General features: G+C 37.6%; 2 protein-coding genes across 4 annotated transcripts in view; both read right to left on the bottom strand.

Moving 5' to 3' along the window:
• The window catches only part of LOC141759422 (cullin-1), a 30,836-nt gene extending 12,131 nt beyond the window's left edge, over positions 1-18,705 (bottom strand). For 2 of the 3 annotated variants that reach the window (XM_074621474.1, XM_074621475.1), the window contains exons 1-6: positions 18,527-18,700; positions 4,480-4,889; positions 1,695-1,869; positions 1,406-1,573; positions 669-719; positions 394-484 (exon numbers count right to left, since the gene is read on the bottom strand). In XM_074621474.1, the coding sequence (XP_074477575.1) occupies positions 394-484; positions 669-719; positions 1,406-1,573; positions 1,695-1,869; positions 4,480-4,619 (625 nt within the window). In that variant the 5' untranslated portion in view covers positions 4,620-4,889; positions 18,527-18,700. Of the gene's footprint in view, positions 1-393; positions 485-668; positions 720-1,405; positions 1,574-1,694; positions 1,870-4,479; positions 4,890-18,526 lie in introns of all 3 variants that reach the window. The other variant, XM_074621476.1, reaches the window with a different exon arrangement.
• A 3,826-nt stretch (positions 18,706-22,531) lies between these two features.
• On the bottom strand, positions 22,532-26,359 carry LOC141759812 (uncharacterized). Its single transcript, XM_074622209.1, has 4 exons — positions 25,818-26,359; positions 23,449-23,507; positions 23,275-23,358; positions 22,532-23,180 (listed from the first exon to the last, which is right to left on the bottom strand). Exons 1-4 carry the CDS (start codon positions 26,225-26,227, stop codon positions 23,098-23,100), a joined length of 636 nt encoding a protein of 211 aa, XP_074478310.1. The 5' UTR covers positions 26,228-26,359; the 3' UTR covers positions 22,532-23,097.
• Between the last annotated feature and the right edge of the window lie 317 nt (positions 26,360-26,676).

Raw genomic sequence — 26,676 nt, 5'->3', positions numbered from 1 at the left:
GACTGCATTTAGATTTAAGCCTTGTGATACTTAAAAGGGATAGTTTGGATGTTTTGAAGTGGGGTTGTATGAGGTACTTATCCATAGGTAGACTAGAAACTCGTGTTCTGCGAGGTAAAATTACAGATTTTGTCAAAAGGAGTCTGGTGGCTTTGAAGAGAGCATAAATAACGGCTTCAGACAGTAAGGTAAAGATGTGAAAATATTCTAAATATAGCATTGACTTCAGCTGATATTGAAGGTTATTTTTGGTGTCTAAAGTATATTTTGCTGCTTCTCTGTGTGTACTTATGGACCTTTAAGTTTCAAGTATATGTCTTCCTACTGTGTCTAATGTCTGTCAAGAACAGGTGGATGTTTCCCTTTATTTCTTCACTGTACTTGTCGACCTACCATAAGACTGGACCACACCGCTGATCAGTCTGGTGTTAATGGTCTCCCCATTCCTCTCTCGCTCTATCAGCTTCAGCACAGCGTTTGTTACCTGAAAAAAGAGGGAGATTTGTTCCTGTTAATCATTTGTAAAGTCACCAAAATAACGCATTAAAGAAATGCAGAGTTTTAAAGGTTAAGATTAAGGCATATAAACATTAAAATGACAAAAACAAGATAGCACTGGATATTGTTATTTCTCACTCCACTTCCATAAAAAAAGGAGCTAAACACACCTGTTTGTTGAGGGGTCGGAATAAACACTCCCTCCAGGTCACTAGTGCCAGCTGGGAGGAAACAGCAGCGTCGCAGAGGAGAGAAGAAAAAGAAGGTTTAACAAAAGGTCAAGACTTTAGGCGGCATGTTTGTTACTTGTTGTCTCCGTTCCTTTTGATCCGTGTGATTCACGTCAGCCAAATGAGTTTTAAATGACTTTCAAGGTCTCGTAGGGTGAATTCTTTGAGGCAGGACACAGGTCAAAAGTGGAAATCACAAAGGCTTCATTCTGTACTCTTAAAACTTCAAAAAAAATCCTGGTGAAATCACTTAAATTGATCAAGCACAGAGGTTTTGTGATGACTTTCTTTGGACCATGAAATGTTGAGCAGCTCTCAGAGGCATACAATCTACAAGACTCTTATTTTGAAGTTCCATCTCCCCAAAAAACAGCACATTTTCTGTACTTTGTGTTTCACATAATCATGAATAATTTGCAGGAGATTCATTAGCTGATGCAGATATCAGACGCAGCATTTCAACAGGTCAAACCTGTAATGCTAATTAGCTAATGCTTTCAAGTGTAACACAACTTAAAAAGGAACAAGTCAAACATGTTAGCTCGTCTGAACTCAAGGAAGGAAACAGCAAATGTTTAATGGCAGCTCAAGGAGAGTTCGTAGTTCCCAGTGACCAACATGCCCCATAACCATCTGCTGAGCAATGACCACAAAACAGCAGCAGATATTAGACGTACCGAGTATATCTCATAGATTCCCTTGCGTCCCTCATCACACTCTCGTCTGACCCAGTGGCGGTTGAGGTAGGCGCAGATCCCGTTGAGGACCTTACTAGAGAAACGGTAATCCTCCCACTGCTGGGTGTAAAACTTCAACACACACTCATCCATTAGATCCTCGCCATCCTGGAGTGGAAACCAGGGAGGAGGCAAGAGAGAGAGACACAGTATGGACAGGATGAGAATATTGGTCAAATGCAATAAATTATACAAACAAAAAAGAGTCTTCTGAAGTGTGTGGACTCACCTTGAGCAGGCTGGTCAAATAGTTCTTCAGGAACTCTTTGAGTCGCTTGTAGAGCTCCAGGCCTACAAACTGAGCCCCACCTGGAGTGGTGGACTTTTTGGAGGGCTTGGCTGGAGGCACCGAGCCCCGGCCCTGGCTGGACTGGTGGACGCTGGTACAATAGTTATATACATGTCTGAGGGAAGGGTTAAGGAATAAACACAGAGACACTGCACATCACAGACTACGGTATTCTCACCAACGTTGAAACTAAACAGTGTTAAACAAAAATCGGAGGTTAAATAAAAGCTTAAATTCATCTCCAAAATGTAGCTGCGAGAACAGAGGGACTATTTCATGAGTGTACTCTACACCAGGCTTGCCGCGGTAGTGGTTCAGTCACGTTCAGGTATACAACAATTACCTAACTTGCCCACCACCGTTTGTCTATTTCTTTATAGAAATAGGACCCATTTAGTCCATTTCCGCGTATCAGCGCCCACATTCATCAAATACTAATTGTGATATTCATACTTAATCAGACGATGGGCGCTACAATTACAAACTGAAAGTGTCTGCTCCGTACAGGAACAGAGTCGCAGCAGTCAGATTTCACTTATCACGTGACGAGAGTAATGAGAGTTGACCGACTAACCACGATGACGAGGATTTGGTGTCAAAGCGAAAAAGCAAAAGCGCATATTTGCCAATATTTCAGGGTAAATCTAGCAACTCACTCGGCCAATCAAAAAGAATTAAACGTATTGTTTTTGTCCGGAGCTGATGATGGAGGTAGCTAAGCAGTGAGCCTTTTTATATATAATCACTGCTAACTGCAGTTGCTTCAATTAACTAACAAACATATGACCAAAATGCTGCCCTGTTAACGCACTGTAGGATGTAATGTATTTTATCCTGATTCAATGTTGTCTTGTTATGTGTTGGATGCTGCTATTTGACCCTGTCTTGGCTAGGTCTCACTTGTAAAAGAGGTTTTAATCTCAATGTGACTTCCTAGTTAAATAAAGGTTATGATGATGATATTGTATTGTTGTTTTACCACTAACTAAGTAACTTGGTCAACGTTTGTTGTTTTTAAATGTGCTCTATAAATAAAACTAAACTTGAAACCTAAAACTTGAGACTATCCCGCTTCCTTCTCATCTCTGTTGAGAGTTGCATATGCAGAGTACCGAACGGGCACTCGCGAGAAAATAGCGACGGGTAAGATAAGGTTTATGAGCTGAAGCGAGCACTTCAATTATCCTGGAAACAGAAGTTTAGTTGGGTGTCATTAGAGAGGATGTGGCCCGAAACTCGGACTATGTATTGCACAGTTTGCCGCAAGTTTGAGAGCAAGGCGGATAAAACATCACAATAAACTTTAGTGTTTGTTGTTATTTGATAAACACTCATAAATAAAACAATTTGTATAGGAGCAAGTAAAAATTTACTTTGGCCAAGTAGATGTCTGACCCACTGAGCTAAAAAAAAAACATTAATGTTGAACCCTGAAGTGAAGCTATTTTGTTGAGTTGCCTCTTAGTGAAATGCTCTGAGTGAATTTATGTTCCCTCTGGTAAGCAGTGATGCAGTGTATATGTCTAGGGCTTTTATTGTGAAAGGTAAAAACATACAGAGTGAAGCTGTAATGTGCTGCCGTTGACAATGTGGGAGCAATAAAGAGTTTGACATCTTGGTTCAGACTACGGAGCCTCCGTGTTACAAAAGTAAGCTACAACAAGTGAGGGGAAGATCTAAAGATCCAACGTTGAAGCGCTCTACAGATATTGATCTTTTCTTGTAAAATTAGCTTATTAACTGGTGGGAAAATGTCCTCACTGTGGCATCCCTACTCTACCCCATAAAAGCTTATTCTCTCTTTCACACAGAACATCACTCTATAATTAGAACAAAGCTCGCTATAATTGGTAACGAGTGATGCAGACTTGGGGACACAAAAGCTCTGAAAGGCATAATAATGTCATTCACAGATTGTAGCTTGTATAAAGTTTAAACTGTTCTTTCTGCCTGACGGGATAGGATTACAGTTCTGAGATTATATGGATGGTGCATTTCGTACTTCAGGGAAATGATGACATCCTGTAGCGCTGGAAAGGTGCGTAACAGGAAGCGAGGTTGTCAAACAGGCCGTGCCCTCAGAGAAAACCATCTCTTTGTGTACTTTTACACTCCTATCAGGCACACTGTGTATTCTATGGAGTTTGCATGTTTAAAGGGTGACTGTAGCTGAAAGAAGTTTCGACTTCCCTTTTTCATAAGCAAACTACATTGTAGAGTAACTCTGCCCTGCAGGGCATTCTTTTGTTGTAACTCATCACCTGGGCAAACAGCTATAAAGCAGGTTTTGGTTTTAGAAAGAAGGAAGTAGAAAGCCGATGCCATGACGTACACTACACCACACAGCGAGGGTGGCTACTGACTAAACAACTGGCAAAAAAATGGTAAATATTTGTGTCACTATCAGGTACAAATCACTGATCTTAAACTCTAGGATGGATCAGCTATTAGGGAAATACATTAGAGATGGTAAATAATAAAAAAATATATGATTGTTTACATTTTGTTCTTAAAAGATCGGACTTGTAAGTATATTCATATATATATATTCAATATATTCACTTCACTATTATAAGAGACAGCGAAGTGAATTTTACTTTAAAATTACTTAATCGATTTCACTAAATTGTTGCCAGTTAATTTTCTGTTGAGCGACTAATAGAAACCCAAAAATCCACCCAAATCTATAATCACAGCATCAACCTTCCCCGATCTGACAGGATACGTGTAGAGTTCCATGTAGCGCGACTTGGCCATGCTTTGCCGTGTGTACACCTGCTGGATGCCAGCCCGCAGGTCGTCCCATATCTGGTCCAGGCCTATCTGTTTCAGTCCGTGGGGGTTCTGGGTCCTGTTTGACGACATCGTAGAGCCCCTTGTCCTCTCCTCTCCCTACCGAACAATGCCCTCCCTTTCCTGCTCCGGTGGGCGCTCTACCCCCGGCTCCTCTCCTCGGTTGGTTTCTAGTCCTGGTTTCGATCTGCTCTCAGAGTGCGCAGTCCATCTGGCAGCTAGGCAGCGCTTCGGGAAGCTGGTCGTCGGTAGCGAGGCGGGATGCAGTCCCACTCTGCACGCCTGGGTGGCGCTGTCTGCCACTCCTCCACCTAAAAGCTTTGGCGCTCCTCACCAGATGACCTGCAAACGAAATAAGGGAAAGAAAAACATACATTTTGATTTGTTATTGCCAGGAATCAAGCCACTTAAAAACATGTACAGAAGACTGGATTAATTTAAAATCCCAATTAGAGAAGACTCAGTTTCCTCAATATTGTTTTACTAATTAGCCCGGTCAGTTATAAGGTCTTATCTGCTGACACCTGGCTCTGATCCCTGTATACACGGTGCTGACCAGACCCTGACGTCACTCAGCTAATAACAGATTAGTCCACTTCAAGGCCTCCCTGATTTTCTCCACCAGTCCAGTCAAGATCCAGTTTCCCTCGTCTACCAAGTTCCTTTTTGGACAGTAGGCGCCAATTTTACTTAAGCATTTGTCCAAAAGCCTCATCGAGATATTTAAGTAGTGAATAGACTTTTACCATGTTGATGACATAACACTTCGGCGTTGATCAATAACTGTTTGTTGTAGGTTTTCTGGTAATTCAAAAAATAAATTGTCTATAAGGAATAATCACATGGTAAAGCCTATTTTTGTTTACACTTTTGTTAATTAAATACTTGACAAATGAAATACTGAGTATTTTCTAATTTCTCAACTTTAGTGAAAAAACAAATAAATATAGGCCTCACCTATATCTTATCTAAACAAAGGGGACAGGTGATATATGCATTTTACAGGACAGGTGGCACTGCCTGTAAAGCCTACATATCTTCATTGATTATTATATCATTGGTTATAATAAGCGAGGTTAGTTGTGGAGTAGTTTTTTTGTACTGGTTTTAGAGGTGCTTTTTTACATTCCCATTATTAAATACATTGTGTTAATGTCTGTGTACTGTAGTCCGTTTAAGGTGAAGTACAAAAAAAAGGCATGTTGTCCGTGTTTTCGTCTTACAACTTTAACCCTTTCACAGCGTGTTTTCAGTTCATCAAAGTTAATTATAGCCTAACCTTTTTGGTCGCCTAAAAATGTCTTATTCAGCATTCGGTTGTACTTCGCTTCACCCTCTTATTTCACTTCTGGTTGCAAAAACCAAATTGACGACGGCTAAAAACCAAGAGAGCAATAAACAAAAACTAGGATAACTACAACCAAAAACCAAGAGGAGGACGACAAAAAACAATATGGCGATGGCAAAAATGCCAAACTTGAGGTCTCTAAACGGTAGTCCACAAACCAATGGGTGACGCCACGGTGACTACTTATATACAGACTATGGGCTTGACAGCTCCCCAAAAGTGAAGCCAAAACGGAGCATGCATTTTAAACATCACAGTCGATCATGTTCATTTAATTGTGGGAAGCCAAAATCGTGATCACGAGTGCAGCCCTATCTTACAGTTGAATTCTTGCTTTTTTCTTTCCATCAACACAACTCTCTTAACGTACAAAAAAATCTATTTTTGCCATGTGTGAACCGACTTTTACCCCGACCCCTAGTGAATATGAGGTCAGGTCATGACTGCGACACTATCACAAGAGTAAATGCAGCTTGGATTAACAGTGGCACTGATGACAGTGCATGGAGGTCACATCATTAAGGCTAATTGACAGACCTGAAGCTGTAATTTCATCCCCACTGTCGGGACAAGAGGAGAAGGTAAATGAACGCCAGAGTTTTCTTTCCACACAGAGACAGAGTGTCGACAGAAAACAGAGAAAAGACTTTTCACACCAAGCTTTGTGAATATCTGTACAAAGTATTTGTGCATGCAGTACCAATAAAAAGGACTTTTCCATGTTTATTGTTTTGCTAAACTGGAGCAGAGCGGAAGCAATTAGCTGAGGCTTTTTGGACACTGATCAACAGGGAAAAAAACTCTTTAATATGTCAAAGTGAAAATCTTCAATCGGATCTAAATTAAGAAGTAGAGAGAGAGAGAGAGCAGTGTGTATACTGATTCACCAATACTCTTAATAAAATGAGACACATTACCAAACACTTCTCAGGGTCACTTACTTAATGCTAGACTCAGTTAATTAATATAAGACATGACAAAAGAAAAATGCAGAAACTGAATTTTTACCATGTTTGAAAAAAAATTTGCATGTGGAAATACTGTAATTATGCTGCAAGATAGGTTTTAAAGTTATCTTCATGCTACACATGAAAGAAATTAGGGCTGCAACTAACGACTATTTTCATTGTTGATTAAGCTGTTGAATATTTTCTTGGTTAATCGATTCGTTTTTTGGTCTATAAAATGTCAGGAAATGGTGAAAAAATGTGTTTCCCAAAGCCCAAGATGACGTCTTCAAATGTCTTGTTTTGTCCACAACTCAGAAATATGCAGTTTACTGTCATGGAGGATTTAAAAAAAACAAAGTATTCACATTTAAGAACTGGAAATCAGAAAAGTTTGACATCTTTTTCTTCAAAATTTCTCAAATCGATTAATCAATCATCAAAATAGTTGGCAATTAATTTAATAGTTGACAACTAATCGATTAATAAAGAGATCCACATTATTTTCCCTTCATGTGACACAGATGTTATGAAAACGCTGCATTCAGGCGTAATTTCATTTCCAAAACAAGTTTTCAAAATCATCCTTAATTGCAGCCCTAACTTAACAAATGCTGCCACGACAGCAATTAAATTTGATGTCTTTCGTTTGGGGTGACTTTGAAAAATGTTGGTAGCTCTGCATGAAAACAAAAACAGGAAGAAGGACTGCTGATAAAACTAATGAGATATTAAAATTTAAGGGATCACATTGGGTTTAAAACATGCAGGTACCAAACAGAGATATGACATTGTTTTTTCACAGCATGGCACTTCACGGGAAGTTCATATTGACATCCCAGAAGAAAAAAAAACAGAGGCCTCGCTGTGCAAATGCAGCCTAAAAGAAACAAGAGAGACTAAAGGGAGGGTGTATGGGTAGAAACTGCTGTGTACATGTAGGCAGCGCTGCTATATTTAGAAGGACCAGGCATGCGGCGCTGCCCATTCACAGCTATTAGGGCCAGAGACTCAGGACGTGACCCAAGTGTGATAGTCAGTTAGTGGAAGAGGGGAGGAAGCGGAGTGACCTGCTCTGTTTACTTCCTGTCCCTGTTGACACCAGACAATCAATGAACACTTGACGCCTGAGCAGCTTCAGTGACATGGCAGCTATGAATCTGCTGCTTATAAAGGCGTGGGAAGACAAAACGCTGAGATTTGGGTCTTTAAATGAAACAGCAAATGTGTGTTTATGGCAAGTTGCTCATGACACATAGCTATATTTAGATATTCATATGGCAGCAATTACTTTTTCAGCAAGCTTTTCGTTAAACTGTACATAAAACTGAATATTACTTCTACTAAGGCTGCATTTAAAAATAATTTTCATTAACAATATATCTTGTTTGAGAAAATGTCCAGTGATTTGTCTGATCAACAGACCAAGACCCCAAAGATATAAATTGTTTTAGCACATTAGACAAAGAAAAAGCAGCAACTTGAACAACACTGACTTTTTTTAATCATTAAACTGATGACTAATTGTTTCATCTCTAGTTTCTACCACACCTGCACTCTTCCCCAAATACAAAGAAGAACATGGCAGCATAATTAAACAATATTTTCAATGCCATCATCACCATTCATATCTATACAACCAATGTGTTTATAATTAAATTGTTCACTAGAGCACAAAATAGTTTACAAGAGCACAAAGCTCTTCATATATCTAGCTCTCAAAGTACACCAGATTGATGCATTTAACTTTAAAATGTACATTCCCAGAACACATTCCTGTTTTCCAATGACAGAAAGTGTCTACATTAATTTGTTGACTGTCCCACAGTCAACAAAAAATGAGTGTACCAAATGTAGAAGTACAAGTGCAGTACAATTTTTCAATTCAAGATACTGCAGTACATTTTCTACTACTAGTTCTCCAAGCAACACTATGGGTAAGATGATGAAGAGTAGCAGTGAGGCAGAGGGAAAGCCGTGACACAGCAGTAAGCTCCCGGCACATCAAGACTTGGATTGGGCCTTCATCAGTCACTAAAATCTGTCGTCCTCTCCACGCCCAACCTCCGTCTCCAGCATCCCTTCCCCCCCGCCTGCTTGCTCCCACAGACTGACCACAGCACTGCAGTCTGCTGCCACTATTCTCCAACGACTGTGACTACAACCATACAAAACTACATTTCTGCTTCACCTGCTGCAACAGTCAGAACCAGAACAGTCTTGAGGCTAAATGTGATTACAACCAGTGGTTCTTTGTGACATGCAACATCTAGAAAGAAACTCTAAAACTCAGAGCCTGTGCAACATCAAGCCTTTTTACATTCATCCAGCAGGATTTAGCAATGCAAGATATTTTGTCCAGCTACCACCGACTGCCTGCACAAGCACAGGAAGTGATTCTGGGTCTGCAAGTTACAGTTTGGTTAATCTGCAAACTCTCAGGTCAGTTTAACCTTCTAACCAGCCAGTTAAACTTAACTGCCACAATGTTAGATGGTGGTGTTATTGGATTCCTTGCAAGTGTGTCATAGTTGAGGCTCATTTCATGGATTGACATCGCTTTAATAAAATGAAAATGCATGTTAGCTTACATTGAATATTTTAGATTTCCTGTATTCATCATAATTACACAAACTTCTAAAAACAGCATATCATATAGTTCATTTTCAGGTGGATAAACTAAATTTTTCAGCTAAACAGTTTAAAATATTCATGCAAGATGTTGCAACTGCTCGGCAAAGCTGTGTGAAGTTCAACATAAACAGCGTTTCAAGTAAAGAGTGAAAAGAGTGACGTTAGCATGCACGCTAGCTTGTCTTTCGTAAACGTCTTCCCACCGATGCTTCATACATACATGTAAATTATGGATAAAACTAGGGCTGACTAGTTTTTAAAAAAATATCTAATTTAGATTATCTTGACCGATATTGCAATTACAATATGATTTGCGACATTAAAGGAAATTATTTTTACATCATTATTCTCATTTTCACTGATAAACATATTAAAATGATTATTTTTCCGGGGATCTGTACCAAACAAAGATGTTTTCTTAAACCTGTAGAATATAATGTGTAGCCCAAGACAAGCCTTCTGCGATTTGAGAATTGCTGTAGGCCAAACTGCGATTTCAATGAAATTTGGATTAATTGTGCAGCCCTAGATAACAGTCTCATTTAATCTAACTTTTAGACATAAACAAGATTATTCATGAATCTGGAAAAAAACTAAAAACTTATACAAACACTTCCAGAAACGTCCAACTACCAATTTTTCCAGCAATCTCAGGTATTAATTTACAACCCTAATCTTAACAGCGTTGGGTCATACCAGACCAGGATGCTGGCTGTTGGATGGTGACGGATGCAGAGCCGGGCCTGTCGGCAGCGAGCCCACAGCTCGGCCCAGACTCTAGACCTGTTTCAGCCTCCACTCCTCTTCATCAAATCGTCCCTGAACTCAGGAAAAAGGCAGCCCTGCCTACCTGAGGTGCTCTGGCAGTTGCCATGGCAACTGGGGCAGACAATACCTCCGAGTAGCCATTCGACTACAGAAGGTAAAGCGTTCATTCTCTGGGCTTCTTCTTTTCACCGGTGGTGAAGAAAGGTGCCCTTCACGGCAGCACTGGGATCAGATTTCAGATTCCCACACCAGAAGGTATTAGATGTGTGTCTCTACTGTATCTGACCTATAAATCAGTTCCACCACAACCTGACCAGGAGCAACAGGATGTTGAGGACAGCTCGGTGAGTGGCATCAGTTTCTAGAAAGTCTGTTGTGAAACAGGAATCCTGTGCCGGGTCGTCAACAACACCGCCATGGTCGGCATGTTCCTCCTTCACATGCGGCAGGAGGGCCACAAAGTTCAAAAGGTCGTGACTCGTTTCAGGGAACATGTTCTTTTCAGGGAACAACTGGCTTATGTGTCCGTCAACAAGTACTGTTGACTAGACGAGTCGTTCTGTTTATATTTATGACGGTGTCAGGAGAAGCAATACAACATCTCTTTTCTCTTTAATTAGGCTTCAGATAATCTTGAAATTATAAGCACAAGACAATTTAGGCGATTAATCAATTTGTTGAGACAAAATACTAATCAACAACTACTTTCATAACAGGTTTAATTAATTTTTTTCAAGCAAAAATTTTCAAACTTCAGCAGGTTCAAGCTTCTCAAATGAGAAACTTTTACGCTTTTTCTTGTTGCATATGATCGCAAATTGAACATCTTTGGGTTTAAAGACTAAGGATGCACCGATTGTGAAATTTTGGGCCGATACCGATGTTTAGAATAAGAATTTGACCCCTACAATCCCTAGCCTCATGTTACCTTACATTAAAATGATTTCAATGACTTCCAAGCAGACTTTAAATATGGAAAAAAAGAGGGCACTGGTATTGGATTGGTATGGTAAGATTTGAAATATCAGAATCAGTACTGGGAAGGAAAAGGTTAGATTGGTGCATCTGTAAGTGCAATTATTTCCATGTCACACTATTTTTAACCTAATATTAAAAACATATATCCCTGAGGACATCACAGTCCACATTATCAAGATATGCACTACATTGTAAGGAGAAGAAGGCCCTTCTAAATATGACTGACTATTGCACAGCCTGAAGCACTAAAAATGTACTGGCGCCACCAAAAACAAATAAGCATTATCATTAAAAATAGCTCTCCATGGAGGGATGGAAGAGACTAACTGAGGACAGAGAGGGGAAACCAGCACACCATCCTGTTTAAAACCTGCCGTCAGCTGCTAACAAATTAAAACTTACTCCAACAAATTGCCAGTGTGCCATGCAAATGTATTTCTTTAAATTAAAATGCCCCATAAGTTAAATTCGTACCCCGCTATCTGCTGTCCACAGCAACAACTTGGCAGCAGATTTTCCTATTAGGACTTCTATGTGATTTATCTGCCAAAGTGGCTGGCGGACAAACAGCCTAACCTCACCTGCATTCAGCTGGTAGTTTCTAATCTGAATAAGTCTTTACTGCCGTTGTAGTGTAGTAGATACTACCACAACTCAGGAACCGGAGTGTGTTTGAACGGGAAGGATGCAGGGAGTGGTGGTGGAGAGAGAGACCGAGACGGAGAGCAGTGCTCGTGGGAAAAAAAGCTCAGCCTGGTAAATCTGATTACCCTGGTCACCATGTGTCCTGGCCAGACTCAACAACCTAATACCCTACATTTACAACACAAACAATAACAAAGCAAAACACACAAACACTAGAGCTGGGACGACACACCTATCTCCCGATTCGATATCACGATAATTGGGTGCCGATTTGATGTGTATTGAGACTTTTAAGTATTGCGATTCTATATTATAGTTTGAGATTTTTGTTAAGTTTTTTAACACCAGACCATGGAAAGAAGTTGAATTATACACTTCTAGGGACTATAAATTTGAAAAATATCCAAATTAATATATTAAAATGTCAAAGATTTCCCTCGCAAATTAGTGGTATTTTCTTTTTAATTTATAAGGGACATGTAAGGTTTTATGCTTCTGGTGAATATAATCCAATTAATCTAATTTCCATAAATATATTTTGTATATACAGTTCCCTTTGTTCACACCTTATTTTGAAAACTGGACGTAGTCACACGTGTATACTTCCTTTTAACTTCTCAAAGGTCGTCGTTAGCTAGATGAGTGTGACGGCCGGCTTGACCGCACGTTACCTTAATACAATAACGTTTCCTGTCCACGACAGAGTTGGCATTCAGCTTTAGCAGTGATGTCTAGCTTTGCTTTTCCTGGCAATGTGTGAAACCGAAAGTGTTTCCATACTTTACTGGATGTGTAATGTTTACCACTTCTGCAGCCAGCTGCGGATTGTTTTGATGACGGATACGGAACGGATATGACGTCACGTTACTCAGACTACAACAATAAAAGCGGTAACTTCCTTAAACCTCCACATAGACTCAAATGAGGAAAATATAATAATTCTGGCATTAAATTTTTTCCCCGCCCCTAACAAACACCTTGATTTTAAGATCTCCTTTCCTTAAATCTGAGTTTTGGTGACCGAAACAAAAACATCAAACTGTGAGTCGTGAGGAGCTCCAGATGAATCACAGTGATGACCACTTCTTGAGCACTGACATGCCTGTAAGGTGTGTTTGTGCTGGGTTAGGCAGCGAGGGAAGATGTTTCATTAGTGTAAGCAGCTTTTGATTTCAGTTGCTCTGCTCAGCATTCAGACGAGCAGCACAGCAGAGACTCTCAGCCCCTTTGGATTGACTTTACAGTCGCTGCCCTCGGGGCTGTCATTTCACTGCACCTTGTACATATTAAGCAGACGGACCTGAATGGGTCAGAGCAGGTAAAGGAGGAGGTAGGACAGCTCCATCACAGCTGACTTTAAATATTCAGGAGCAAAGTGATTTCACTGCATGTTTTGAAACGCAACATCAACAAGCACATCGTTTCAGCATGTTTACATATTGCTGATTTGCCAGTAGTGCTGCCCCAGAAGGAGCACTAGTCATTGTACGCTGCCAAACACTAATACAGACTGCCAGCATGAGGTTGAGCAGAGAAATGATTAGTCTACTAAACTTGGCATGTGTGGAGTGAGCTGTTGCGAAAGGGAAGATCAGGTGCAACATGTGCTCCATGTAAACATCACTGGAGAAATTTAATAGATATTTCCCACTACATTAAATATGAAAATGCCTCTCAAAGCTGCAAGACAAGGAGTCTTTGAATGAGACACACCCAATGTCGCCACAACAATGAAACTGTCAAGACAACTAGCAGTGCAGTCGGTGTTTTTGTGTTATTCTTTGCTTTAAAAAGGTTGACTGAACATGCTTGCTTCTCCTCAAACTGACAAATTCCACAAGATATGATGGAGCAGATGTAAGTCACTGCGCAAGAATGGACAAGTCTGCAGCTGTTTTATCATGGTCTATATAAGAGGCTGTCAAAATTGGCCAAAAATGACATTTGAATATTCGTTCTAAAAAAACACAGAGGTTCGAACTATTTGGATATCCATTTGCGCATTACGTCCATGACACCGTGTCCTAACTGACGGCGAGCGACGCAGCACTGTGCAGTGCACCGTTTTGAGCTGAATTTTTGTCAGACACCCTGTTTTTATTTATTTCTGTTGCTTGCTTTGAAAGCCCGCAATGGACAAGGAACGGCTGATTCGTGAAGTTATCTATACGATACTTCCTGCAAAAACCTAAATAAGGTGGCAGCTGGCTGGAAGGAGGGAGATCGTCTGAAAGTTTCCCACTTGCTGTTGGCTATACTGTAAGTCATTTCCAGTAAATATAACAATATTAAACGTGTGTTGTCTATTTAAGAAGTACAAATGACGGAAGATAGCAAGTACTACTTACCCATCTTTTAAGTGGTTACGTTTCTAATCTGATCTTGAGCGCACAGTTGATAGGTACGTGGTTTGTTTACATGACGTAATGTAACACTTGCTGTTAGGAGACGATCTCTGCGGCCGAGTTCTGACATCATAACTGAATATCTGTTTTTTACTATTCAAATATATATTCAAATTTAGAATATTTGTTGACAGCCCTAGTATATACACCCAACCTATGGCCTGTAGAAACACACACAGATCCTCTGACTCAAACAGGTTGATTTTGAGGGGATAAGACACGTCTGCACATGTGCAATTATGCCTCATCACTCAACATAAACACTGGAAGAAAACTGTAGTCCCTGGCTTACAGAGTGCTTCAGGTATGACTTATTTTTGTAGGCCAACCCAGAAGTAAGCATTGCACAGGTTCCATTGGGTTTTGGATTATGGCAGAAAATAAACTAAAATAAAAGTTTATGATACTTGTATGTTTTATTCAGCTAGATAATCTTCACAAATTAACACTTTTATGATTTTTGAAGTGTAAATACAATTTCCAGAAGTAAAAAGCTAACGTTAGCAGGGAATGAAATTACATGTAAAAGCTTCATAACTCACAAGTGGGGTGTTAACTGCCATATTTTCTATCATAGAACAAAAATCTCTTGAATTTGTGTTAACCAGACAAAAATCTCTTAAATTGTGTTAACCATAGACCTTATTTCAAGCATCTAACCAAAACACCATTTAAAAAAAAACATTGACTTTGAAACGAGGGAACCGGAAGTGCAAAAATGCCAACCAATTTCCAGGTTTCAAGGCTCATTCCTGCAGCACTCAATAGAGAAACAACTTAAAAATTCAGCTGACATGGCCACATAGAAAATGGGATGCTCTCTGAAGGGCTGCAAGCTAACAACATTAACATAATGCACATTTAGTCCCAATAAAGACCAAGAAAATAACTGAACATCCTACTCTTGATGGCTGACTCCCAGTTAAAATAGTTGTGAGAAATGAAAAGTTTCCTTGCACGAATTTCCCTCAAATTTCCAGTATTATTGTAGAAAGAGAAACAGTACTGGGCAACTTCAGCTTTAAAAAGGATTATCATACAGGTAGTATAATTTTATTACGACTATTGGACCGTAAAATCATGTGTAACCTTGTTCCCTCTTGTAATGTGTCACTTTAACACGAGTCATACTAGAAACATAACGTATGTTTCTTTTAATCCTCTTAACTAAAGGAGGTATTTCTGAAAAGTTTCACTTTGTTTGTACTTAGCCTCTTCAATAAATGTATATCTTTATCCACCAATACTAGTAGGAGAATATTAGATTTTAACTTGGTCTTTCAACTTAAAAAAACAGTGCATACCTAAATATAGATATCAAATACTGTATATATCTGTCTATACATGTCTAGGATACATTATTGACAACATTTAGGTTTTTAAAAGCTTGATAAATACTTAGAAAACACCAAAATAAAACATCTAACAAATAGTAGAGCTCCTAAACCTCATCAACCAAGAAGGGTAACCACCAGCCTGTCAGCAGCCAACAGAGTGGGTCCTGATCATTCAAGAGAAAAATACAATAAAATCCAAACATCTCCAGGCCTGGAAATGACTTATTTTATACCATAACTGTTTCAGGTATTCCTTTGAGTGTGGGAGCCAAATGCCAGCTTCAAAACAATCAGATCTCCCACAAATACATATTTCTATCAGCCAATGTTGGTATGAAAATGTTAGATATCGACTTTTCAAGTTACTTTAAGAACAAGCAGTACATAACAAACATTATTGAAAACAAGGTGTATAAAAAACATAAGATAAAACATTATTTGATGTGAGTACAGGGCTTCTACATCTCGTCAACTTTCCATGGACTGCCCCATATATGTTTAGCATTTAAAAGCTTCCCTAACAAAAAAGTAAAAGCTCTGGATTTAAAATTAACAACCAGGTATGCCATCTGTGCTTGTCTTCCCTTTATGAATCAAGGAGAAAGGTGAACAGTCAGCAACCAACAATATTTCCCACCAGCAGAGGGGTCTTGATCATCCAGAGTCTTATCAAAAACTTGTCTTTCTTCCTATTTCCCCTCACATCTCCAGGCCTGGAAAGTGGCTTAGACCAGGTATTTTCCAGGTATATTCCAGGAGTGTGTGAGCCCCTGTGTCAAGTTCAAAATCACTACCCTTCTCTCCACAGCGGTTAACAACCAGGTATGCCATCTGTGTTTGTCTTCCCCTTATGAATCAAGGATAAAGGAGAAAGATACAGCCAGCAATCAACAATATTTTCCACCAGCAGAGGTCCTGATCATACAGAGTCTTATCAAAAACTTGCCCCTTTCTTTCTTCCTATTTCCCCTCACATCTCCAGGCCTGGAAAGTGGCTTAGACCAGGTATTTTCCAGGTATATTCCAGGAGTGTGTGTGAGCCCCTGTGTCAGGTTAAAAAAAATCACTACCCTTCTCTCCACAGGCCAATCTGCTCGGTTTAATGACAATCTGTACTATCGTCAGCTGAATTAGGACTCCATAATCATCTCAGTGAATACCATAAAGCTGTACACTGACCGCTACTCGACATATTTGTAGAGATTATCCAAGGCTGAGCTGCGAATGGAGTCAAACAACAATAAATCTGTGCAATATTAATACACTGAATGTGAACTACATTTGTCTGTGCAATATGTCATTGAGCAATATACACCTCAAGTGCAACTACATTTGTTTACATTTTATTTATTACATCTACCCTACCTATTTTACCAGTGCAATTACCTCTGTTTAAATTACATCCATTTTTATATTTTATACTTCTAGTGTAACACTTCTGTTTATATTTATTTATTACATCTACCCTACCTATTTTATTTGCTTTATAAGATAAGATAGAACTTTATTAATCCGGAAGGAAATTCTTGTGCCAGAGATTGCTCAAAATTACAACAAGTTCAAGTGTATAAAATACAAGTGTATAAAATAAAAAAGTACTATCTCTAGCACCAGTGCCTAATAGAGTAACAATTAAGTGAGATACATTTAGTAAAATGAGTAAATAAGATAAGTAAAATTCTTATTTTACTTAAGGTAAAGTAAGCTAACATTTTATTTATTACATCTACCCTACCTATTTTACCAGTGGAACTACCTCTGTTGACATTACATCTATTTAACCTATTTTATTCTTCTAGTCCAACACTTCTGTTTATATATTTACTTAATACATCTACTTTACCTGTTTTACTTGCTTTATATAACTGTGTGTGTGTTTTACCTTTTACATGTTTTACCTGCCTCATTTAATCTTGTTAAGTATTTGTTTTAAAGCACTGACCAGAAGTGGCAATTGTGAATCTTGTTGTATTTAATACACAATGACAATAAAGCTTTCTATTCTATTCTATAAAATGGTGAAAAATGTGGATCCTCAAATGTCTGGTTTTGTCAAAGATATTCAGTTTACTGTCATAGAGGAGTAAAGAAACCAGAAAATATTCACATTTAAGAAGCTGGAATGAGAAAATGTAGTCTTTTCTTCCTTAAAAAAATTACTCCAATCTATAATTAAAATAGTTGGTGATTAATTTAATAGTTGACAGCTAATCGATTAATTGTTACCTCTAGTATTACACTTGTTTACATTTTATTAATTACATCTACCCTACCTATTTTACCAGTGCAATTACCTCTGTTTACATTACATCTATTTAACCTATTTTATTCCTCTAGTCTAACACATCTGTTTATATATTTACTTAATACATCTACTTTACCTGTTTTATAACTGTGTGTGTGTTTTACCTTTTATATGTTTTACCTGCCTCATTTAATCTTGTCATATATATGTTTTAAAGCACTGACCAGCTGTGGATCTCGTTGTATTTAATACACAATGACAATAAAGCTTTCTCTTTTCAAAAACACTGCTACGCAACAACACTAGCTAGCATTAGCATTAGCTCCTGGACTAGCCGTTAGCTCGTTAGCATGGCTGCCCGGCTTTAAATCATAATAACATCTGTATCCTGGACTCTATTTGTTTACATATATACAAAGTGTTTAGTGTATATTTCAGGTAGCAGCTGTGTTGGTCGAGCTGACCGCGGTGGTTCAGAGCAGAGCTGTGTGTTTGTTGGTGTAAAATGGCAGCCTAGCTTCTGCTCAATAATGAGTCAGGAAAACAGCTAGCTCGTTAGCATTAGCCGTTAGCATTAGCTCGTTAGCATTAGCTCCTCTTCGGCTACATTGGTTGTCGTGATTAAATAGCGCCTCCAGGCTCAACGTCCGCAGTTCTCAGGTGACTTCTTACCATGTTAAGGCCGTGGTTGTCGCTGTGCGGTCGGTGTTAGTGGTGGTTTTTCGGGTTAAAAGCTGCCTCCTCCGCCGTCGTTTAGCTTCTCTGTGAGTGTTTGCTGTTCCGCTGCTAACTGCGACCAGACCGCTCTGCTCTGCTCGGCTCTGCTTCGTTCGCACAAAGATCAGCTCAGCAGCCACCGAATCATGCTGCCTTCAGGCAACCTCGGAAAATATGTACGCCACGACAAAACGGTCATACACTCAAAAGACAGTGAATTACATTATATATAAAAATAAACAATTCTTAAAAATACAGAAAAAAATAAAGATACAAAATTAGATTTTAACTTGGTCTTTCAACTTAAAAAAACAGTGCATACCTAAATATAGATATCAAATACTGTATATATCTGTCTATACATGTCTAGGATACATTATTGACAACATTTAGGTTTTTAAAAGCTTGATAAATACTTAGAAAACACCAAAATAATACATCTAACAAATAGTAGAGCTCCTAAACCTCATCAACCAAGAAGGGTAACCACCAGCCTGTCAGCAGCCAACAGAGTGGGTCCTGATCATTCAAGAGAAAAATACAATAAAATCCAAACATCTCCAGGCCTGGAAATGACTTATTTTATACCATAACTGTTTCAGGTATTCCTTTGATAAAAAATAAACAATTCTTAAAAATACAGAAAAAAATAAAGATAAAAAAAATAAATTCTATATTATGTCAATAATTCTTAATGTATATGTTCTTAATATGCCTGTATATATTCTTATTATTCAATATTCAAGAGTTTTATTTGCCATTTGCACCTATAAGTACATTGGAATTCTGACTAGTTTACACCGAGTCAGCTTTAAGAAAAGAAAAGAAGGTAGAAAAGGCACAAGGTAATTACAGTACATTGAAGCAGCACATTCAACTCAACTCAATAAATAAATAAATTATTAAAATATAAAGCACCCTCAGTGTAGTCAATAAATAAACTAAACTACCCTCTGCATAATAATTTTATTTTTAAAAATAAATAATTAATATATTTCAGACAATTACACAGTGGAAGGCAGCATATTGCACAGCATATATATTTAAAATATATTTATTTATTTATTTGCATGTAAAGTACTCTATTTATTCATTTGAAATATTTAAAATAGAGTATAAGTGTGCCGGAATTGATTGTAAAAAAATAAATAAATTACATTATCTAAAAATAAATAATTCTTTAAAATACAGAAAAAATTAAGTCATTTAATTGCGAAAAATAAATACATTTTTAGATTATTTTTTACATAAATAAATGAACAAATAAATGTGGAAAAAAATGAAAATGCTCTTATTAATATATATAATTTGTCTTTATATTTTGACATGTATCCATTCTTTTATTTATTTCTCATTGAATTTCCACATTTTTATTTACTTATTTATTCTTTTATTTATTTCTCTTTGTATTTCCACATTTATTTTCTTATTCTTCAAATAAATAAACTAAACTACCCTCTGCATAGGAACGATACCCCCAGAATACAAATATACAGTATATATTCTCCATGACCATGTTAAAAGAACTTGTAACCCTCAAAAATATTTAAATAAATAAATAATTAATATATTTCAGATAATTACAGAGTGGAAGGCAGCATATTGCACAGCATATATATTTAAAATATATTTATTTATTTATTTGCATGTAAAGTACTCTATTTATTAATTTGAAATATTTAAAATAGAGTATAAGTGTGCCGGAATTGACTACACAGCCTGGGCAGGAAGGCCCGCTCCTACAAGTAAAAGTACAGAAGTATTAGCATCAATATACACTTAACATATCAAAAGTAAAAGTACTCATTATGCAGAATGGTCCAAATAATCAGGGATCAATAAAGTTTTTAGCTTAGTTTATAATATTAGGCCTACATCATAATTCATTTTTTGATTATATTTTGAATTATTAATCTGGAAAATAACTGGTGACCAAAGTTATCAAATAAATTTTGTAGAGTTAAAAACAACGATATTTTCCTCTGAATTGTAGTGGAGTAGACTCAAGTAAAGTACAAGTACTGGTACCTTAAAATTGTACTTAAGTATAGTATTTGAGTAAATATACTTAGTTACTTTCCACCACTGGTTTTTAGTTAGTTTTCTATATGGGAATTGTACATAGTTTCTACCATCACAATAAGTCATAATTAAAAAAAAAAGAATTAATACGTATTAAATCACGAATTGTACGTAACGTTTTACTTACATTTTTACTTGAGAATTACAAATTTTGCAAATAATATTAAAAATATAAATAATTCTGTTGATGTTTTAGTATTTTATAAAAAACTGACATGTTACATCACATTTAAAAAATAAAATAAACAAGATAACATCAAATTGATCAAATATTTTATATTTTTTAATTATTTTATTTATTCATTTTCTATTTATATTATTGATATTTTTGTGCAATACGTTCTGGGCATTTTTTATTTTGTATTTTTTTACATTTTAGACTCTTAAAGTTAATCATTATAATTATTATATGCTGATTAATTTATCAAACAAAAACAGACACACTTTGCTACAGAATGCACAAATATTTTAAAACATAACAAAACATCCATACTATAATAAACTCACCGTCTAAGTACTCGGCATTGAAACGTCGGAGTTTACGAAGACTCCTGGAATGCAACACCAGCGTCACAGAATGGCGTCCCTATTGGACTACAATCATGGCTTCACAAAACAATTCCAGCTGCTTGAACTACAAAATATTGCAATATCCCCTTCACGCATGCGCACTCGGCTGTTTCAGTCACCTAATATGACATTTGAATTATGCATGCAAGAGACAGACGCACGATGCTGACATTTAGCTCTCTGTTCTTTTAATCTGAGTGTTATGCAAAGACTGACAATGTCACATTAGGATCATATACCAATGAAAACACAGATATTTATCCAGTGGTTCATGATGTCATCTCACTGCTATGGTATTATAGTGATTATTTCTTTATAATAAATATTCCTAGAAGGAATTAAATGTTCTCCAAACACAAGTCATTCATCATTTATACAATATGCAGTTTGGTCATCATCACTGTCCCACCCTGTGCACCCTCACTGCCTCTGAAACAGGCAGAAAATGACCTCTGCTGGTGGATGACAGAATGACACAAACACACACAAACTATTATTTGTCACTTAGGAAGATATTGAATTAATTTATAATTCATCCTTGAATATTAACCCTTAACTTTACTACAACTACTAACATGCCTTAAGGGAAAATACTGATTATATTCTATATTATGTCAATAAATCCCATGAAAATACCAAAAGCAATACGTAATAAAATAATAATAAAATAATTATAAGCATTTTAATTTATTTTCAAATATATTTGTTTATTTATTTCTGTATATATTTCTGTATATATATTTAAAATAAATATTTATTTATTTATTTGCATATAAACTTTTTAATTAAACTTTTTTTAAATTCAAAATATATTATAAGTGTGCAGAAATTGACTACACAGCCTGAGTAGGAAGGCCCACTCAAAGCCAGTTGATTGTAAAAAAAATAAATAAATTACATTATCTAAAAATAAATAATTCTTTAAAATACAGAAAAAATGAAGTCATTTAATTGCGAAAAATAAATACATTTTTAGATTATTTTTTACATAAATAAATGAACAAATAAATGTGGAAAAAAATGAAAATGCTCTTATTAATATATATAATTTGTCTTTATATTTTGACATGTATTCATTCTTTTATTTATTTCTCATTGAATTTCCACATTTTTATTTACTTATTTATTCTTTTATTTATTTCTCTTTGTATTTCCACATTTATTTTCTTATTCTTTTAAAGTTTTTTATTTATCTATGTCAGTCCTATGATGACTTTTTCCAAATCTTTAAACTCAAGTAGGTCTCTGATATTTGCAATGTCCCACAACATGAGCAATACAAGCACACACACAACAGTGTTATAACTTTACTGCATGAGTTCTTTTTATTGGCTATGGGTTTGTTTCAGTACAGGTGAAAAATGTACAACAGATACAAAGTCATTTAGTTTACATCTCTGTCAATCATCTCTGTGACGCATGTCTTATGTAAGAATGGTGTGATGTGTTTACAGACCACACCTCTGAGGTAAAAGAGTCAGAGCCATCTAAAGATCAACATTCAGGGCTTTTTCTGTGTAAATATACGGTGTGCATATTCGTCCAGGGACTTTTAATGTCTTTTCTTTATACATTTCTTCACACACTTGTTTTTACATTTCTTTATGCAGTTCTGCCTCATTATGTAAATGAGAGGTCTGTCACTCAACGTGTGCTGTATGTGCTTCATTCTGGATTTGGTTCACATTAATATGTGTTGTCCTCAGTCCTGTTAAGCCCACGTTGGATGGGCATATGCATGACATATTATTATAAAAAATGTATCTCGGGTTGTAATAAACATTAAGCTGCTTGATTTAACACTGGTAAAATGTTTTTTAAACTCAGCTGAAGTTTAATGTAAAAAAAAATGAATGCAAATGAGTTCTAAGTTGTCAGACTGGTTTTGGTTTCCTCTTGGCTTGCATCATTTCCTGCTGTTGCTTCAACCGTACTTCCTCTAGACTCATACAGCCTCCTGTTAACACACACACACACACACCTGTACAGTCAGATTAATGTATATATAACAATATAAACATATTAAATCTTCCTTTGTGTGTGCGTCTCACCAACACTGCTGGGGTCAATGGAGACGTAAGCCATCGCTCTGCTCAGCCGAAGCTCCTCTAAAGCGGCGAGCTCCGCCTCCGCCTCTGCTCAACCAATCACACGTCACGTAACAATTACCCCAACATGGAAAACAGAGATTTAAATCTGATTCACACACGATCATGACGACTCACTTCTCTGGATCTCTCTTCTTTTCTTGAGGTTTGGGGGGATGACGGTGAAAGCTTTGTTACTGAAACAGAAGAACACACTCTGGTTTATTTCTCTATGTTGGAACACATGAACATTTTAGGCATTCAGTGAGTGAGGAGATTGTTCCAGGACCTGTATCCGGGCCAGAGCCTCTGTTTGAAGATACTGCTAACATCTTGTCACAAAGAGACACAAAATGACCACAAAGAGATACAAAACGTCTACAAAGAGATGCAAAATGTCTACAAAGACACGCATAAGAACTACTAAGAGACACAAAACTACTACAAAGAGACACAAAACAACTACTAAGAGACCCAAAACAACCAAAAAGAGATGGAAAATGACCACAAAGAGATGCAAAACGACCAAATAGAGACACAAAAAGACCCCGAAGAGATGCAAAACCGCTACAACGAGATGCAAAATTACCAAAAAGAGATGCAAAATGTCTAGAAAGAGATGCAAAACGGCCAAATAGCGACACAAAACGACTCTGAAGAGGTGCAAAACTACTGCAAAGACACGCAAAACAACTACAAAGTGATGCAAAACAACCAAAAACAGATGCAAAACAACTACACAGAGACGCAAAACAACTACACAGAGACACTAAATGTCCACAAAGCAATGCAAAACGACTCAAAAGAGATGCAAACAACTACAAAGAGGTGATACACTACTACAAAGAAACACAAAATGACAACAATGAAATGCAAAATGACCAAAAACAGATGCGAAACAACCTAAAAGAGACACAAAAAGACCACGAAGGGACACAAAACGACTACAATAAGAGGCAAAACGACCAGAATGATGTCTCTTTGAATCTGTGGCTATTGTTCTAATGAAGTAGCTACAGTAGGAGGGGTGGGGGCCCTTTACATGTCTGTGCCGTGGAGCCCATCGTCTCATAATCCATCATGGTTGTATTTGTGTGTCGCTCTGTTCCTGGTCTGGTGAGAACTGTATAACCTGTACCTTCCCTTTCCTGTCACTTTACAGCCCTGTGCATCTAACGACCGCCAACAAGTGTCCAAAGTAATACTGCAAGATATCTAAACAAAATCATATGACATGTCAACATTCCCAATGAATCTCAAACAGTCAAACAACCCGTCTGTTGTTTGTGGATGTTTACGCCAACGTTCACCTGCAGGTCTGTAATGCCAGTGGGTGGTAACGTGTCAGATTAATCCACTGCAACAGATGGCCACACACAGACAGCAGGAAGACGGATACTTTAGGACAGTTTACCTGCCTTTAATAGCAAGACCCTCTCAAACACCTGCTGTTATTTTGGTCTGTTTCCACTCTGGATTAACGCAGCAGAAACGCCATGAAAATAATCCTTAAACACTGAATGTTAACGGGGTTCAGAAGCATGAAACTTGACTGAGGAAGAATATTTATTTTACTCTTAAAAAAAGAGTAGAAATGTCTACATACATATCTTCATTTGTGTTTTCATTGTTTTTTCTTTGTTGTTTTTGACTTTTTCAGAAGGTTTTATTTTTAAGATTTTATAGACTAATGAAAACATTCATATGGCCTCAAATGTATGGACCGATTATGAGACAATTTTTGGTCATTTTGCATCTCTTTGTAGTCATTTTGTGTTTCTTTTTGGTCATTTTGCATCCCCCATGGTCATTTTGTCTCTTTTAGGTAATCTTGCATCTCTTTGTAGTCATTTTGCATCCACTCATGATCATTTTGCATCTCCTTGTAATTGTTTTTCGTCTCTTTTTGGTCCTTTTTTGTCTCTTTGTGGTCATCTTGCATCTCTTCGTAGTCATTTTGCATCTCTTTTTGGTCATTTTGCATCCCCTCATGGTCATTTAGTCTCTTTTTGGACATCTTGCATCTCTTTGTAGTCATTTTGCATCCCCTCATGGTCATTTTGCATCTCTTTTTGGTCATTTTGTGCCTCTTTTTGGTTATTTTCCATCTGTTTTTAGGAATTTTGCGTCCCCTCACTGGTCATTTTGTGTCTCTTTTTGATCTTTTTGCATCTCCTTGTAATCGTTTTATGTCGTTTTAGGTCGTTTTGTGTCTCTTTGTAGTCTTTTTGCATTCCCTCGTGTTCATTTTGCATCTCTTTCGTAGTCATTTTGCATCCCCTTGTGCTCATGTTGTGCCTCTTTTTGGTAATTTTGCACCTCTCTCTTGTCTGTTTGACCTCCTAACAAGAAATGTAACTTCAGACAGAGGCTCTGGTCCAGAGGCCCCCTAACCTTTTGTAGCAGCTCACATGGGACACAAAACAATCTCATACGAACCAATGTTGCTACAGGGAGTGGGAAGACACCAACTAGTTTTAAACTGGACCTCATCTCTTGTGTCTCACCTCGGACTCTGACCCGCAGGTCTGGTCTCAGTGACTTCCTGCTGCTCCCTCTGACCTGGACATGTTGGTTTAACAGCAGCTTGTTTCACAGAGCTGGTCGTCGTCCTCCGACAGTCCGGGTTGGTTCTGGTCCAGTGTGTGGTGGTTTTGGTGGTTTTGTTGGTTCTGGTGGTCCTGGTGGTTATGGGGCCGGTGGAACTGGACCTGGTTCTCATCCTTTCACAGCTCGCTCCGGGTCGCCCCTCACACCTGTCCGGACACCTGGTGGAGCTTGACGCGCGGCTTTTACGCACAGCTGGTACTCTGAGTGTTTCACTGTGAACCGGCCGAACCTGCACCGGTGCTGGTCTCTGCAGGGTTCTTCTTGTTGCCTCCACAGGTTTGGGCTTAATCACTTTTGTGTTTTGCATTTTTAAGTCAAAGTAAAGCTTCTGTCTTTATGAAAGAGAGTCGTCATCTTCTGCATAATATCGATTAAAAAACAAAAGAATCTCAACTTTTCCTCTCAGTGGTTTGGTTGCTATGAAGGTTGCTATGGAGGTTACACCATAGCAACAGATGGGTCAAGTCGCACAGAGCAGGGTAGGAGTTCTGGTGAGAACTTTCAAAATAAAAGATAAAACAATTCAACCAAAATGAAGAGAAAATGTTTCATGATAAGAATTCAAGAAAATGAAACAGCAGCACTAAGAAAACATACAGGATAAGGTTGTACTTGTTATGCTGATGGATGGGAAATGGGTGCTTTTGGTGCAGTTTTAGTGCTCAGTGGTCATTTTGCATCTCTAAATAGTTGTTTTGCGTCTCTTTTTGGTTGTTTTGCATCTCGTTGTAATCATTTTGCATCTCTTTTTGGTTA

This window comes from Sebastes fasciatus, chromosome 21 (genome assembly GCF_043250625.1).
Source record: "Sebastes fasciatus isolate fSebFas1 chromosome 21, fSebFas1.pri, whole genome shotgun sequence".
Lineage (NCBI taxonomy): Eukaryota > Metazoa > Chordata > Actinopteri > Perciformes > Sebastidae > Sebastes > Sebastes fasciatus.
This window is presented reverse-complemented; position numbering and strand designations above follow the sequence as displayed.